The following is a 15,582-nucleotide window of genomic DNA, read 5'->3' as shown; positions in this document are numbered from 1 at the left end:
CCAAATATGTGTTTATACGTCTTCATCTACAGGAATCAGTGCTTTTAGACTTGGATCAAAGTATATTATGATAAAGATCATTCTGTGTTTCTTCTTTTATTTCTTTTTCTTTTCTCTGCAGTTTATTGCTTTTGCTTCTTTATTCTTCATCCTGGTTTCAATCACAACCTTTTGCCTGGAGACACATGAAGCTTTCAATATTGTTAAAAACAAGACAGAATCAGCCACCAATGGCACCAGTGTGGTTCCACAGTATGAAATTGAAACAGATCCTGCCTTGACGTATGTTGAAGGAGTATGTGTGGTATGGTTTACTTTTGAATTTTTAGTCCGTATAGTTTTCTCCCCGAATAAACTTGAATTCATCAAAAACCTCTTGAATATCATTGACTTTGTGGCCATCTTACCCTTCTACTTAGAGGTGGGACTCAGCGGGCTCTCATCTAAAGCTGCTAAAGATGTACTTGGCTTCCTCAGAGTGGTCAGATTTGTGAGGATCCTGAGGATCTTCAAGCTCACCCGCCATTTTGTAGGTTTGAGGGTGCTTGGACACACTCTTCGAGCGAGTACAAATGAATTTTTGCTGCTCATTATTTTCCTGGCTCTAGGAGTTTTGATATTTGCCACCATGATCTACTATGCGGAGAGAGTGGGTGCCCAGCCCAACGACCCTTCAGCTAGTGAGCACACGCAGTTCAAAAACATCCCTATTGGGTTCTGGTGGGCTGTAGTGACCATGACTACCTTGGGCTATGGAGATATGTACCCCCAGACGTGGTCGGGGATGCTGGTGGGAGCCCTGTGTGCTCTGGCTGGAGTACTGACAATAGCCATGCCGGTGCCTGTCATTGTCAACAATTTTGGAATGTACTACTCCTTGGCAATGGCGAAGCAGAAACTTCCAAGAAAAAGAAAGAAGCACATCCCTCCTGCTCCTCAGGCAAGCTCACCTACTTTTTGCAAGACAGAATTAAACATGGCCTGCAACAGCAAACAGGGTGACACGTGTCTGGGCAAAGACAATCGGCTTCTGGAACATAACAGATCAGGTAAGGCACGGGTTCAGATGCATGCCATTAAATACTTTATAGACCAGTATGTCCCTTAAGTAGAAGGTACCTTCTCATTTTCTGCAAATGTTCGGAGTTTTCAGTTCCACCCCTTTACAAAATGTGTTTGTGTCAGGCTTGTAGATAGCTAGACTGTAGCTTTTCTAAATGAATCCTAAGTAGAAGTCTGCATAGCTGGTCTATAGAGTTCTCCTGCTTTGACGGGAATGCCCTGTGCTGACGGCGCCAATATTTTCTTTTGCCTGTTTGTTGCTTTTGTGCCGGTGTTTCTTTGTTTCCCTGCACGATGTGGTGGTATGATATTGGACATTTTCCATCCTTCATTCTCAAAATGTTGATCTCCATATCATTTGGCTTGGTGTGTTTGTCTCAGTTTTATCTCTGCCACACGGGGCCATGCATTTTGACCTAATTCACAAGAAGTTATGTAAAAAGAATGGATGTTTACGTTTCAAAGGCCTAAACACTGAAGAAGTGATATGTAAGAATGCCCTTTGGAAAGTAAAGGTCTTCCTCATTAATATTAGTGAGGGTTGATTAAGTTTTCGTTATTCTTAAATTAGGGTATTTCAATATAATTCCTTTGCTTTGGTAAAGTGCTGTGTGGTACAATCAGCCCAACATTATGCAGGGTCTAGATGATCTGCGTTGGCTAATCAATAAGAAGGTTGAATTTCTCTGTGAGTTTCCTTTTTTATGCATTCTGCACTGGGCTCTTTTCCCTCCGAGAATGAAATTTTGGATAAATTCCTGCTTGAAATTAGCTGAATTCCTACTTCTCTCTACTGCCATAGATAATCTAGAGTTAATTGACTGTAGATTGACATTCAGTTTGCCAAAGTGATAGTCAATAGTGTCTTTTCTATTCTGTTATGTCTTGTACAGATGAAATATATTGTAGACCTCACAATTTAACTAATTTTTTGTCATCTATGAAATGTTAAGATAAATGCATTCCCTATAACTTAGATAGGTTTAATCTTTTTCTTGTAGAAAAATGATTTATGACAATCTCCTGTGAATAATTTAGCATTATTTAGAAATAACACTGATTAAACAAAACAAGGAAACTAGCAAATAAAAGGAAAAGGCAAGCGACATTTTAACAGGTTGCCTACTTAGCTCCCAGAAGCTATTATGGATTAAATGGGGCGAAAAGAAAAAAAAAAACCTGACTGAAGCTGAACTGCTCTTTAAAAAGATTTTATTCAGATTCCTTATGTTTATTTAGTAGACTGTTTCTCAAATTCCATCAGTATGTATCTGAGACTTGTCCAGGAGTGTCCTTATGAGCGATGGAGTTTAGTCTGTGTTGCTGCCCTAACTAGACTGTTCTCAGGCACCTGTGCAGAGCTTTCCTGAAGGGCACGGATAGGAGGACACACTCTCAGCTTGGGCAAGCACTGTTATAAGCTAGCATCTAGGCTGTAGGATGTGAAAGTCTTTGGCAAGTGTTTAGATGTAAACGTTTCAAGGGCGTTTGGAGAAGTTGACCTTGTTCCATTGTTATGCTCAAAAATACTATGTCACTTCAAAGCAGAGAACCTTGACACAAAGTTTGTAAACTTTGGGATTGTTTTCATTATGAATTTTGGGAAAAATTACTTTCAGAAAATAACGAAAGCATATATCTTTTAGCACTGCAAAGACATATTAGGAGTTTTTCCTTCAATAGTCTCCATTTTTAAAGACGTCTATTTGCAGTATCTAGATAATGTGTCAAAAGTGGAAAGATATTAATTTGTGTGCTACTTCATTATCACACTTATTTTGAATGATGTTAGTTTTGTAAAAGTCGTTGTCATATTAGATAAAACCCAACATGGAATTAAAATTTCCCTGAGAACATTTCTCTCCTTTTCAGTACATTTACAGTTTGCTCCATGTAAGTTTTTGTGACGAGTGATGAAAATTCTTTTCTTATCATGTTGTGATTATTGTGCTTTGTATTATCGAGTGACTGTGCTATGGACACTCGTCATAAACTCTCTGTATTGCCTCGTTTCCTCGTCATCACTGTCTGTCAATGGGCACGGCGCTGTGACCAGTGTTATCAGGTGACGCCAGTGCAGGAAGTGAGCCGCCACTGTCACCCCCAGAAAGGCTCCCCATCAGGCGCTCTAGTACCAGAGACAAACACAGAAGAGGGGAAACATGTTTCCTGCTGACGGCAGGGGATTACACGTGTGCTTCTGATGGAGGGATCAGGAAAGGTAGGCATGCATTTCATCAGATCCTAACAGGTGACATAGCAATTAAAGCCTGCAAATGTATGGAGCAACGTAAAACGCTCGCTCATCATTTTCTAGGAACAACTGTGACATCATAGTGCTTTTTGCCTCATTATATGTTGTCTCATTATAAACACTTAGAAGTATGTATCATAACAGCCAACTTGATTGTCATATCTGAAAGATATTTCACCCTTCTTTCTTTTTTTTATTTTTTGCTTTTCATTTGTCTATAGGCAGAATTGTAATGAAGTATTTAATAATTAAGTCAATCATCTAATTGTTATATTCAGCAGTCTTGAAAAATTATCTTTTTTCCTACAATGAGTTAAACTCACTAATTAACTCTATGCATCTGCTTGATACGTGGTTGATAATTATGAAACAACAATAAATTTTTTTCTTCAAAGTAAAGCATTAAACATACTCTGTTGGTCTCTTATCCAGTGTTTGGGCAAATTTTCCCCAGTAATTAATCTGAATGTCAGGAATTTGCTAAGGTACATGATCCTCCAGCCATACAGAACAGTATACCCAATCAGTGGAAAGGTTTCTTACTGTACTTACAAAATGTACTTACAAAATTTCCCTTCTGGGAAGTAATCATTTTAAGTTTATTATTATTTTTTAATTGACACTGAACAATTCCTGGCTCATAGAAGATACCTAATATCTGTTGAATGGATACATTGTATTAGATAGGCATCTTGGTTAAGGAATATGGCAGGATAATGAAGCTCCACTCCAGCATGTGGTTTTGTTTCCCTAGATTGTGTCAACCATCTATGACTATTCCTTAGGTTCTAGTTTTCATTTTCATTTTAGTAAACTTTACCAACCAAACAACTGGACCCTTTTTATCCTCAAGAAATTAGTTTCGTGACACCTATAACCCACCCTTGTCAAAGTTCTGGTATGCTTTTAGAATACCGTCTACTTTGAGAATTCCAGTTGCTTTAGTGCCAACGTTATTTTACTCTGTTTACTGACAGAATAGAGGAAGAACTGCAAATTTCTTATGAAGAAATAATAACTTCTTAGGCAATTGACTGAATTTGAATGAAAAGTCACTCTAAAACTTTCATGTCAGTGCAACTGCATTTTTAAAATATTGTGCTTATTTGCTATTCATTGCAGTTTCTCCCTACAGAATACTTTACTGTTTTAAGCCTAAAATATTTATTTTATGATGCCTACTTCCTTTGAAATAGCTCATTACCCATGTTGTGGTTCTTTTTTGTTTCTTCTGAGCACTTTATATTGTTCTTTCTGTCTCCATACAAAAGAGAAGACAGAGCGCTCTTTTGTTTCGTTAATGTGTAATATTTTAAATTATACTTCATTCCAAGAACTGTCACTCTTTGCATCTATCTCTTATACCAAAATGTGTTTCAATTATCTAATTTTTCACTATTTTATATTGTTACAGTAGTTTTTAAATCGTTTTATAATTAATACTCTATCATAGTACTTAAGCAAAATATATGTATATAACTAATAATATAGAATATAGTACTTAAAGTGCCTTGTAATCTTAAATCACTATATATGTATATACATATATCCATATATGTATATATGTATTTTTAGGTATTATGTGGATATATTTGGATATATTTTAAGCATCATCCAATAAAATATCTCATGCAATATTTATACTAGGGTTACATGTTAAGACTCTAGCTAGAATGTTTTTCTTCCATGTTAGATAATATTTTGAATTTTAAACTGTCAAAGGGGATCACATATTTAAAAAGACTTTGAAAACTATAAAGCACCTATATAAATATAGTTTTCCTGTAAAATGGCAAAATTCCATAGCAAAGCAATTAATAAGATATTGTGTTTATATGAAAAATTTTACATGTGATCTTATTTCACAAATACAAATTCTATCAGTGAGAGCATCTTTGAAAACCCAACTATGAGCTTTTTATTTTTCATCATTTCTCACTGTAAACAAATTCTTTTTCATTCTTGCTTAGTTATTTTGTAAATCTGTGTTTTTTTCCCCTAGATCTGGGAACATTTCTGGCTATTTGCACTTAATCTTCTCAGTGTTTATTTTGTCATGTCTGTTAAAAATCCATTCATTTCTTCTCCTGTTTCCTTTATATAGATTAGAGATGTCTTCTATTATTCCCACTCACATATTCATCTTCTGTATGTTTCTAATCATTTTCTACACTGGCCTGATTTTTGAGTTATGTAAACTCTCCCCTATATGGATGAGAATAATGCCTGGATTCCTATTGCTTTCTTTTTCTATCAGCAAGTGTAAGTGCAGTTGGGCATACATTAAGAAAACATGTGGATTACCTAAAAGAATGAACTCCCAAAACTTAGAACCTATGATTTTGTTTATACGGTAGTTTTATTTACATATCATTTTACATGAACACAAACATCTAATTGATAGTGCACAAATAGGCAGTTTCAATATTGCCCCAACAAATGTATTCTCTTAAAAGCTGTATAAAATGTATATCATGTATTTAGTTGTTAGTTCAAATTGAATTCAATATTGTTTATTCTCATAAATTATATTTTCAGTCATTCCATTCAATAAAAGCTTGATGAGCAAAATTTTGTCAAATTTTCTATCATAAATGAACCTGCAGAATAAAAGAAGAATAAAGTTATATGAAAAACATAATTTTACTAATTAAATACTTGTTACTAAATTATAAGGGAACCCTTCTCAAATGGACACTGAAATCATAGTTATTAAAAATAAAAGGACTTATAAACAGGATAAATAATATTTATATTAATGACTATAATTCAGAAAAGTAGCTAAACATTTACAAGGGCAACCAAGATTTACATGTAAATAACATGATTAATATAAATTGTTAAACAGATTTTTACCTCTTTTTGGAAGTCTCATAGGGAACACGGTTATTGTGGGGAATAAGATGTATATTTTTACAAGGATGGTTTATAGTTATTAACAACTTTTTGGATTCATGTATAGTCACAAGGTTGCTTTTAATCAAAACCAATCAATGTTTATAGTCTAGGTTACATTTTTAGGTTACACTAAAAATCCAAGTCAACTTGGATAAATTATTCTTTCTACAAGTCCAAGTTATATTCCCAATCACATTACAGAAGAGTAATGATAATTAGCCCTCCAGGAATGTGAAGGTCCCTATGTAAGAATGAATGTCTTGCAATTCCTTTTAAATTATTTAAGACATTCTCTCATTAACTATTCCATCACCCACAAGAGCAAAATGAAATATATGCCACCTCATATGCTTTATAGCTCAAAATACTGATAAAACATATAGGCAGATAATTTTCTCATTAGCAGAACTTTACTGTAATCAGTGGGTGACATAAATTTTCATCTACAAAGTATCAAAGGAAACATCTAATCTGCTGAAAGTTTGTGGGTGTATATGTAGAGAGGGTTTCCTACTAGTCAAACCTTACCCCACAGTTCAGTTCAGTTCAGTTCAGCCCCACAGTAGAGCTGTTTATTTTCTGGATCTATAGCACTTTTTCAGTGGAGCTGTCAGAACATTTATTTACTGAGTTGTATAATATGACTATTTTTTTGGTTAAAGATTGCCTGGCTTTTAAGACAATTTTACTTCTACTTTTACAGTAGGTACTCACTACCTCATTTACCCACCTCTAGTCTTTTCTAATAAAAAATACCACCATATATATTCCTTCCAAAAGTGTCCTTGATGGGGTGTGGCTTGAGCAGCTAAGAAAAATCATTGGGTTAAAGACTGTGGGAAAGACCTGTAAGTGGGAAGGATTCTGTAAGTCAATAATAATCATGAACAGGTTAGAATGCAAGATAATAGGAGGAAAAGGTGGTGGATTAATATATTATTCTTCATTCCTGGCAGGGAAGAATCAGCTGAAAATATATAATCAGAATCAGATTTAAATTTACTGAAATGATGACTCAGTTTATATTATTTATTTTCTTTTTCTTTTAAATACAAAGGATTAGAAATGGGCATTCATGCTACATCACCTAGATAATGGCATTAAAAGCCATTATTGAGGAATCATCCTTTTAACCCCATAGAGCTGGAAGATTAAAGATGCTGGGAAAGAATTGTCCACTTAAGCATGCTTTATTAGCTTAGTAAATACTAAAATAAGAATGAAAAGAGAAAAAAATAGCTCATTTATTTTTTTTTCAGGGACATATTCTGAAATTTAAAAATATTAGCCAAATTTATATCTTACTTAAGTTGCTTTGCACAATTCTTAAAAGTTTTCTGATACTGAATATGTCAAAATTACATCAATATAAACTATAATTTGGAAAAGAATAGATTTTGAAGCATTACAATAGTAATTTGTGATAGCTGGCTTAATCTTTTGGAAATGACAGCTACAGTGAGCTTCATTTTTTTTTTTTTTTGGAGTTGTAAATTGTCTCAATATTGAATTCTTTGTAAGCAAATTCTTTGAGCTCAAAAATAGCACTTTGATTACCCTGCATGATATTGTTTGTCTGTGTCTATTTTCTGGTTGAATTCAACTGATGTCTGTGCATTTTTCCATAAAAGGATATGAAAAATCCCGAAGCTTAAACAACATAGCGGGCTTGGCAGGCAATGCTCTGAGGCTCTCTCCAGTCACTTCACCTTACAACTCTCCTTGTCCTCTGAGGCGCTCTCGGTCTCCCATCCCATCTATCTTGTAAACAAAGCTGCATCAGTTGGCTAACTTGTCTTAATTCAAGGTTGTTTACCCCATAATGGAAATAATTAAGCGTAGAGTTACTGCAGACGCCATTAACACAGTATAAATCCTGCATGAGACTACTATTGAAGTCAGAAATGCTTTTGGGCAGCTGACGAATCTTATCCTGGCGTTAAACGACTCTTATCCTAGTTGCGCTACTACTTCTCCATATGAATTGCCCTGATCTCCTTTCGCAATAAAATGACAGATAGCAACCGATATTGGCAAGCACCCTAATACATAAACACATCTTCAGGGAGATATATTTAAATCATTGTGCTTCCAAATGCCAGCTACTTCATGGGAACTTCATTTCTTGTGACTCTGAGCCATTCTGAAGATGTCTGGGATTCTGTTTTGAATGCACACAACATGACTTTGGTCAGCTCATATGCATGGATCATCTTGTCTCTGTCACCTGAAAGCAATGTCACAGAGTTCGGGGACTGCAGATGGCTCGGGATATGTGTACTTGCATTGAACCATCCTGCTGATGTGAAAGCACTGGTTGACTGTTCTGCATGTTGAATTGTGGGGCAGGGAGGGCGAATTTCTCCTTGACAATTTTTTTTTTATTATTCTTTGAAAAAAAAATATTTGTTTTAAATAGTTTAATTTCCTGATTGATTTACTTTTCTTCCAAAATGCTGTATTGGAGTTCTGAATGTCTCTGGTTGTTTGCACACAGATAACTGCAAAGAGATTGTCATTACTGGGTACACGCAAGCCGAGGCCAGATCTCTTACTTAATGGCTTGGGGAAGGCACAAAACATGAGAGAAAGGTAACTGCCAGCCAGGCTTGCATCGTTTAGATAGGAATTGCTATTTGGAACTAGAATCATGTTTTCTTTTTTTTTAATCCCTGAATTTGTTATCATTTTCAGAGTCAGGGTGCCAAATATCACTCAAAATTCTTGTCTTTTTTACCCCCTTCTTTTATTTAATTTATTACTTTTTTCGCAAACAACAAAGAGCAATGTTGTTCACAGGAAGCTTTCTTGACCAGCCTTAAATTTCTGACTGACAGCATTAATCAGATTTTCAGGCAGTGTTTAATCAGGTGCTTTGTCCTGTATGTTGTTCTGTCCGTACGTCTTAGCTCCCTGTCTTACATGTATATGCCATCTGTCTCCATGAAGCACAAAAATGCCTTGATAAGGTGTTCATGATTTTAGTACTGGGTCTTCTCCCCTGCCCCTTGCCTTCTTCACTACTTGGAACAGCCTCTCTGCTTTGTGTGTAAAGTAACGATGCCCCGTAGACTACCTAAGTTAACCGGTACTGTGAACCTTTTTGATAAGCAGGATTTAAGCAGCAGTCTTACCGTTGCATTTGGTTGCCTGCTGCAGTGTCAGTTTCTACTCTCTAGCAACCAGAATTCATCAGGACACGCCAATGAAACCCTCAGGGTGTCTTATTCAGTCCAAGCGGAAGACATTCTGTTTGCACATCCCTACAGATGCAATAGCAGTAGTGTGTCTGATGTATTGGACATGAGAGGGAAGAAAATACCATACTATAAATTGAGAGATAAACAATATATCTAAGGCATTTAGGATCCTTGAGGCTGCTAATTCCTAATGCTCATGCTTATTTCCGGTTGGGGAGACAATGGTCACTTTTAGAATTGGCCACGTAACATGTGTTACTTTATATCCCCAAGTCCTAGAGCATGACCTGCATGTCAGAGACCTTGTACAGCAATGTATTTACCCAGACATGAACAACTGATGTTTAGAGATTCAGTGATGCTTTTGATAACACTACACATAGAAAGTTATAATTAAACACAACTTTATGGTAAAGGAATTAATATACTGTCTGGTGCTGCTGTTATTGACTGCAGTGTTATACAGAATTTATCATGGATTTTTGACTGCTGAAAAAGGGACAGTGGAATTTAGCCATACCAAGGACTGTTCTGGAAACAGACTTCTGCTGCTGAATGTGCCCTGACGTGACCAGGTTGCACTTGGAAGAGATCCTGGCATCTTCATGAGGCATGAAAGGCCAATGCAGGAACTGTGGCTGGAACTCATCTGGTGCTCCCCATATGAGTGGTCTGCTGAGGACTGGCTGGTATCCGTGAAACAGCTGTAAATACCAACATGTATGCATGGGTCAATAGCTTTGGCCATCTCACATCAAAGGAAGCCAGAGTCACGGTCGACATCTCTGGGGCTTCAAGTACGGCCCGCACCCCTGTGAATTACCCATTGTGGACCTGCACTAGATCGTGCTGTGATCATAAAAGCAGTGATACTGGTGTGCTGTAGGTCTGTCTGAATTTCCTTTATTTCTCCTTTGTTGGTTAGAGCCACGAACACTAACTGTATCATTTATTTTTAATAAACCACTTATACTAGCTTGTCATATTATGTTGTAAAATTTTCAGTGCCTATTTGTCAAAACTGACCCATTTGGAGTCCCACATTTGTTTTAAGTTCTTAAAAGTTATTTGACTTAAACTCATTAATATTGTTCATGATTCAAGTATTTTGTCATTGTTACCTCAATTATAAATATTAAAAAAAAATAAAAGTCTGGCAATGAGAGTATTTTTTTATTAAATTATCAAGAACAATGTCAGTATATAGTAGAATATTAATTGAATTATATCCTAAAATGTATATTTTGCATAAAAGAGATATTCTTCGATCGATTACTTTTTTGGTGAATTTTGTGGCAAAGAAGCTTGTACTTGTCTTTAAAACTGTTGTAGTTGAAACTGTATAAGAATTCATCTTGCTTAATCAGTATTTCTGGAATCTATTAGTTCCCCTGGGACTCTGAATATAACATACAACCTAATTATGAACCCCTGTATCATGGACCTTTTGTGACCATCTCAAGGTGCATGCATAACCTTGATGATAATCGGTGAAAATGTAACTAACTAAAATGAAGAATAAAAGGCAAATAAGTTGGGGATAAACTTGAATCCTATCTGAATAAATTATTCATGTTTTTTCCGTGGCTTGTCTCTTTTGGAGTTTTCAACAGGCTTTACCATTTTTATGCATCGTGATAACAAAAGACACTCATGCATAATAAAGAATTTGAGATGAAAGGATCTGTAAATATACATAGGTCACATTTTCATTCAAGTCTTAGACATGTAGCCAGTGTTTTCCTCTTCTAAGTGACTTTTTCTCTTATAATTCTGAAGTGGTGAAATTATTATTATGGTATTTGATTTTTATATGGCATTTTATGACTAAATACTGAATTTTCACTTACACTTTGCAACTTAATCATCACAGTGATTCTGGAGGTAAATATTTTCTGTTTCATTTTATTGGTGGTGAAGTGAAAGATCACAGAGGCAAGAATATTCACTTATATATTTGTCACAATTTTCGTGTCATAGTTTCTTATGGTTTAAATATCTGCTGAGCTTCTTGTGCTAAGTCCTTTCAGTTGTATCCAACTTTGTGTGACCCTATGGACTGTAGCCTGCCAGGCTCCTCTGTCCATGGGATTCTCTAGGCAAGCATACTGGAATGGGTTGCATTTCTTATTCCAGGGATCTTCCCTGAACCAGTATATCCTGCTTTGGCAGGAAGTTTCTTTACCACTACTGCCACCTGGGAAGCCCTCTTGTAAATGCCTTATCTTCTAAATATGACTTCTATCTTGCTTTTGGGTAACAGATGAGTGTTTCAGCAGTACACCACACACGGTTGGCATTCCATTTACATTGCGGGGTTATGTATTTATTTACCTGTAAATTCTATGTCACCAACAGGAACAGAGGAAAGGGAAAATGGAAAACAGAAATAAGGTTGACAAATCCAATGCTTTACTGAATCTTTTCTAGGTCTAAAAGAGCTGGGTTATTAAGAGACTATTGATTATTAAGTCTATTAAGAGAATGTTGATTATTAAGAGACTATTAAGAAACCAAGATTCAGAAAAGGAAATCTGTTTAAATATAATTACTGACAAAAAGTTGTTAACTATGTGTCAGGATGTAGGATTTACTGTAAAAAGGAAAATTATATAGGATGGGGAAAGAATGCATTTTAATAGATGATAATTGCCATCAAATTTTGATTTAAAAAATCAAGATTAAATAGTTACAGAGAAAAGGGGAAGATATTCAGTTTATCTTTGAAATAAATCACAAGACAGATGAATGGGATAGCAAGAGTGAACTTAACTTGGAGACAGTGAATATATTAAAAGGCTATAATACAAAGCAAGGACTTTGGAGGATTTATAACATGCTTGAAGACATTTAGAGCTAAATGAATACTATAGATTTATATAAATTTTTTCTGACATAGTTGCAGTATCATTATTATTGATCTTAACTTTCATTTCCTGTTCTCCCCTGAAACAACTCTTTCTGAGAATATGATATTTTTCATTATCTAAAGATTAAATAATTTAATTGTATTAGTATTACATGGTTTCTTTATTCATCAAACTGTCATGTCACAGTGACAGACCATGAATATGCACTTTGAACATTAAAATATTCAAAGGCTATGTATTCTCCATTGAGAATCCGAGGTGCCTAGCACTTGATATTTTAAAAATGAACTATATTTTAGAGCAGCTTTAGATTCATAGAAATATTAAGCAAAAAATACAGCCTTCCCATTTACCCCTGCTCCCACCCATGCACAGCACCCCCACTCTCTGAATCCTGCACCAGTGGCATTTGTTACAGTTGATGAATCTGTGTTGATATATGATTATCCAAAGTCCATAGTTTCCACTAGAGCAGCCCAGGACAGCACAGATGCAAAAGACATCATTCCAAGCAGTGAAAACTTCACCTGGAATATTGATCTCTAATCCTGGCTCTGCATCAAAAAAATTGTTGGTGTCACTTAAAAAAACAAATGCCAGTGCTCAACTCTAAACCTTTGACATTGTATCTAGAGATGAGGCCTAGACATATATATTATTTTATGAAAGATTTACATGTATATTATTAACAAATGAAACATAACAAAGAAAAAAATGAGCATGAATTAAACTTGTAGATTTTATAAATATCATGCCCCTATTTACCATATTGGTTAGCTAGTCTTTTACTAGCAGATCAGCCAAGTACCTTTATTAGGAAATTCTCTTTTTTTCATAGTCATCAAATGTGATTCCAAATTGAGATGCCATTAAAAAGAATTTTGTAGGTGTATTATAAATCCATACAGTTTAAATCTTCATTTCTCAGTATATTTCTTATAATCAAAAAGTGATATAAGGACATTCCATCTAACTCAAGTAAATTATTTTTTAGGGAAAATAAATTTTTTTTATCTTTGTTATAAATTTGGTAAACACAGTTTTTTATGAGTTAGAAAGAGTTGTCATCACACCAAAATGATTAAAATGACTGGCATTAGTGACAATTTCACATTTGTCTTAGGAGAGTGAGTAGTGAGGTGAAACAGCTAGGATATAAAAGGATTCTTAATGTAATTTGAAGATCGTAGTTCTTAAAACCTTTGATTAAACTTTAATCAATGGTCTCTGTGTTTTTATCTCCTTTTGAGATCTGTTAGCAATGAACTGAACTGTTAATTTAAAACAAGTTATTTCTTAATGGCCAATAAAATGTATATGACTTAAAGATATACTTAATTTTCTGCCATATGATCCAGCAATCGCACTCCTGGGCATACACACAGAGGAAACCAGAATGGAAAGAGACACATGTTTATCGCAGCACTGTTTATAATAGCGAGGACATGGAAGCAACCTAGATGTCCATCTGCAGACGAATGGATAAGAAAGCTTTGGTACATATACACAATGGAGTATTACTCAGCCATCAAAAAGAATGCATTTGAATCAGTTCTAATGAGGTGGATGAAACTGGAGCCTATTATACAGAGTGAAGTAAGCCAGAAAGAAAAACACCAATACAGTATCAGTTCAGTTCAGTTCAGTTCAGTTCAGTCGCTCAGTCGTGTCCGACTCTCCGCGACCCCATGAATCACAGCACGCCAGGCCTCCCTGTCCATCACCAACTCCCGGAGTACACTCAAACTCATGTCCACAGAGTCGGTGATGCCATCAAGCCATCTCATTCTCCGTCGTCCCCTTCTCCTCCCGCCCCCAACCTTTCCCAGCATCAGAGTCTTTTCCAGTGAGTCAACTCGTCTCATGAGGTGGCCAAAGTATTGGAGTTTCAGCTTTAGCATCAGTCCCTCCAATGAACATCCAGGATTGATCTCCTTCAGAATGGACTGGTTGGATCTCCTTGCAGTATAAGGGACTCTCAAGAGTCTTCTCCAACACCACAGTTCAAAAGCATCGATTCTTCGGCGATCAGCTTTCTTCACAGTCCAACTCTCACATCCATACATGACCACGGGAAAAACCATTGCCTTGACTAGACGGACCTTGGTCGGCAAAGTAATGTCTCTGCTTTTTAATATACTATCAAGGTTGGTCATAACTTTTACTAACACATATATATGGAATTTAGAAAGATGCAAATGATAACCATGTATACGAGACAGCAAAAGAGACACAGATGTATAGAACAGTCTTTGGGACTCTGTGGGAGAGGGTGAGGGTGGGATGGTTTGGGAGAATGGCATTGAAACATGTATATTATCATATGTGAAACGAATGGCCAGTTCAGGGTCGATGCATGTTACAGGATGCTCGGTGCTGGTGCATGGGGATGACCCAGAGGGAGGATAAGGGGAGGTGGGAGGGGGGTTCAGAAAGGGGAACTCATGTACACCCGGGGTGGATTCATGTCAATGTATGCAAAACCAACGAATATAATATTGTAAAATAATTAGCCTCCAAAAAAACTAAAAATAAACAGATAAAAATAAAACAAAACCCTGTAATTTTATTGCAAAGACTTAAGCATGAAGTCAGTACCTAAGGACTGACTTTTTATTCCTTTCTTTCTTTTCTTTTTTTCCCTGAGACCCCACATTTTACCAGTAATTTGGTTTCTATCTGGAAACAAAGACACTAGTTTAAACACTGTACAGTGATATTTTCTCCTGTTGCAGTAGATGTTCGTTATCACACCGGGTGGCAGGAAGCTTAAAATAAATGTAAGAATTCTAGATGGATGACTGGTAGAGAGCCCCAGAATCTGATAGTCTTGATCAAAACACACACACACAGACCCACACACACTGCTGCAAACACAAAGACAAAGAAAAGCTGGAGATAAAGTAGCAAACACTGAATATCGCCTGAAGCAAGGTCAGTTAGTGTGAAACAAACAAAAGGACAAGCCAAAGGTAAAGAAATAGTTATATAATTTGGCTTCATAAGTCATGTTAGAATAAGTTCTGCACAAAAAGACTAGACTTTCTTTTCACTGGAGACCTTGAAAGGTTTGCATTCCATCACAGGGATGCTAGAGAAGAGACCACGAATTTTCGTACAGCTTCCTCTTAGATGCTCTGTTTTATTTGCTTGTTTCAGTTTTCTTTACTTTTACATTAGTGTTAAAGTTAAATATTTTCAGAACTAGCTGACTATCAAAATATAAAATACTACCGGCTTTATATTTGTTTTGATTTGTGTAAAATGAATTTACATATGTTTAAAAAAATTATTATAA

The 15,582-nt window shown here is 35.8% G+C and overlaps 1 protein-coding gene across 1 annotated transcript in view; it reads left to right on the top strand.

Annotated features, from left to right (window-relative positions):
• KCNC2 (potassium voltage-gated channel subfamily C member 2) overlaps positions 1 to 8,762 on the top strand; it is a 240,620-nt gene extending 231,858 nt beyond the window's left edge. The window contains exons 3-5 of the mRNA XM_088836803.1: positions 122 to 1,049; positions 3,119 to 3,283; positions 7,846 to 8,762. Coding sequence (XP_088692929.1) covers positions 122 to 1,049; positions 3,119 to 3,283; positions 7,846 to 7,982 — 1,230 coding nt within the window. The 3' untranslated portion in view covers positions 7,983 to 8,762. The remainder of the gene's footprint in view (positions 1 to 121; positions 1,050 to 3,118; positions 3,284 to 7,845) is intronic.
• The last annotated feature ends 6,820 nt before the right edge of the window (positions 8,763 to 15,582 follow it).

The sequence above is a fragment of the Moschus berezovskii genome, chromosome 6, assembly GCF_049115385.1.
Source record: "Moschus berezovskii isolate FMDL1 chromosome 6, NW_MosBer_1.0, whole genome shotgun sequence".
In the NCBI taxonomy this organism is placed as follows: domain Eukaryota; kingdom Metazoa; phylum Chordata; class Mammalia; order Artiodactyla; family Moschidae; genus Moschus; species Moschus berezovskii.
The sequence above is the reverse complement of the archived record's forward strand: the minus strand, read 5'-3'. Positions and strand labels throughout refer to the sequence as shown.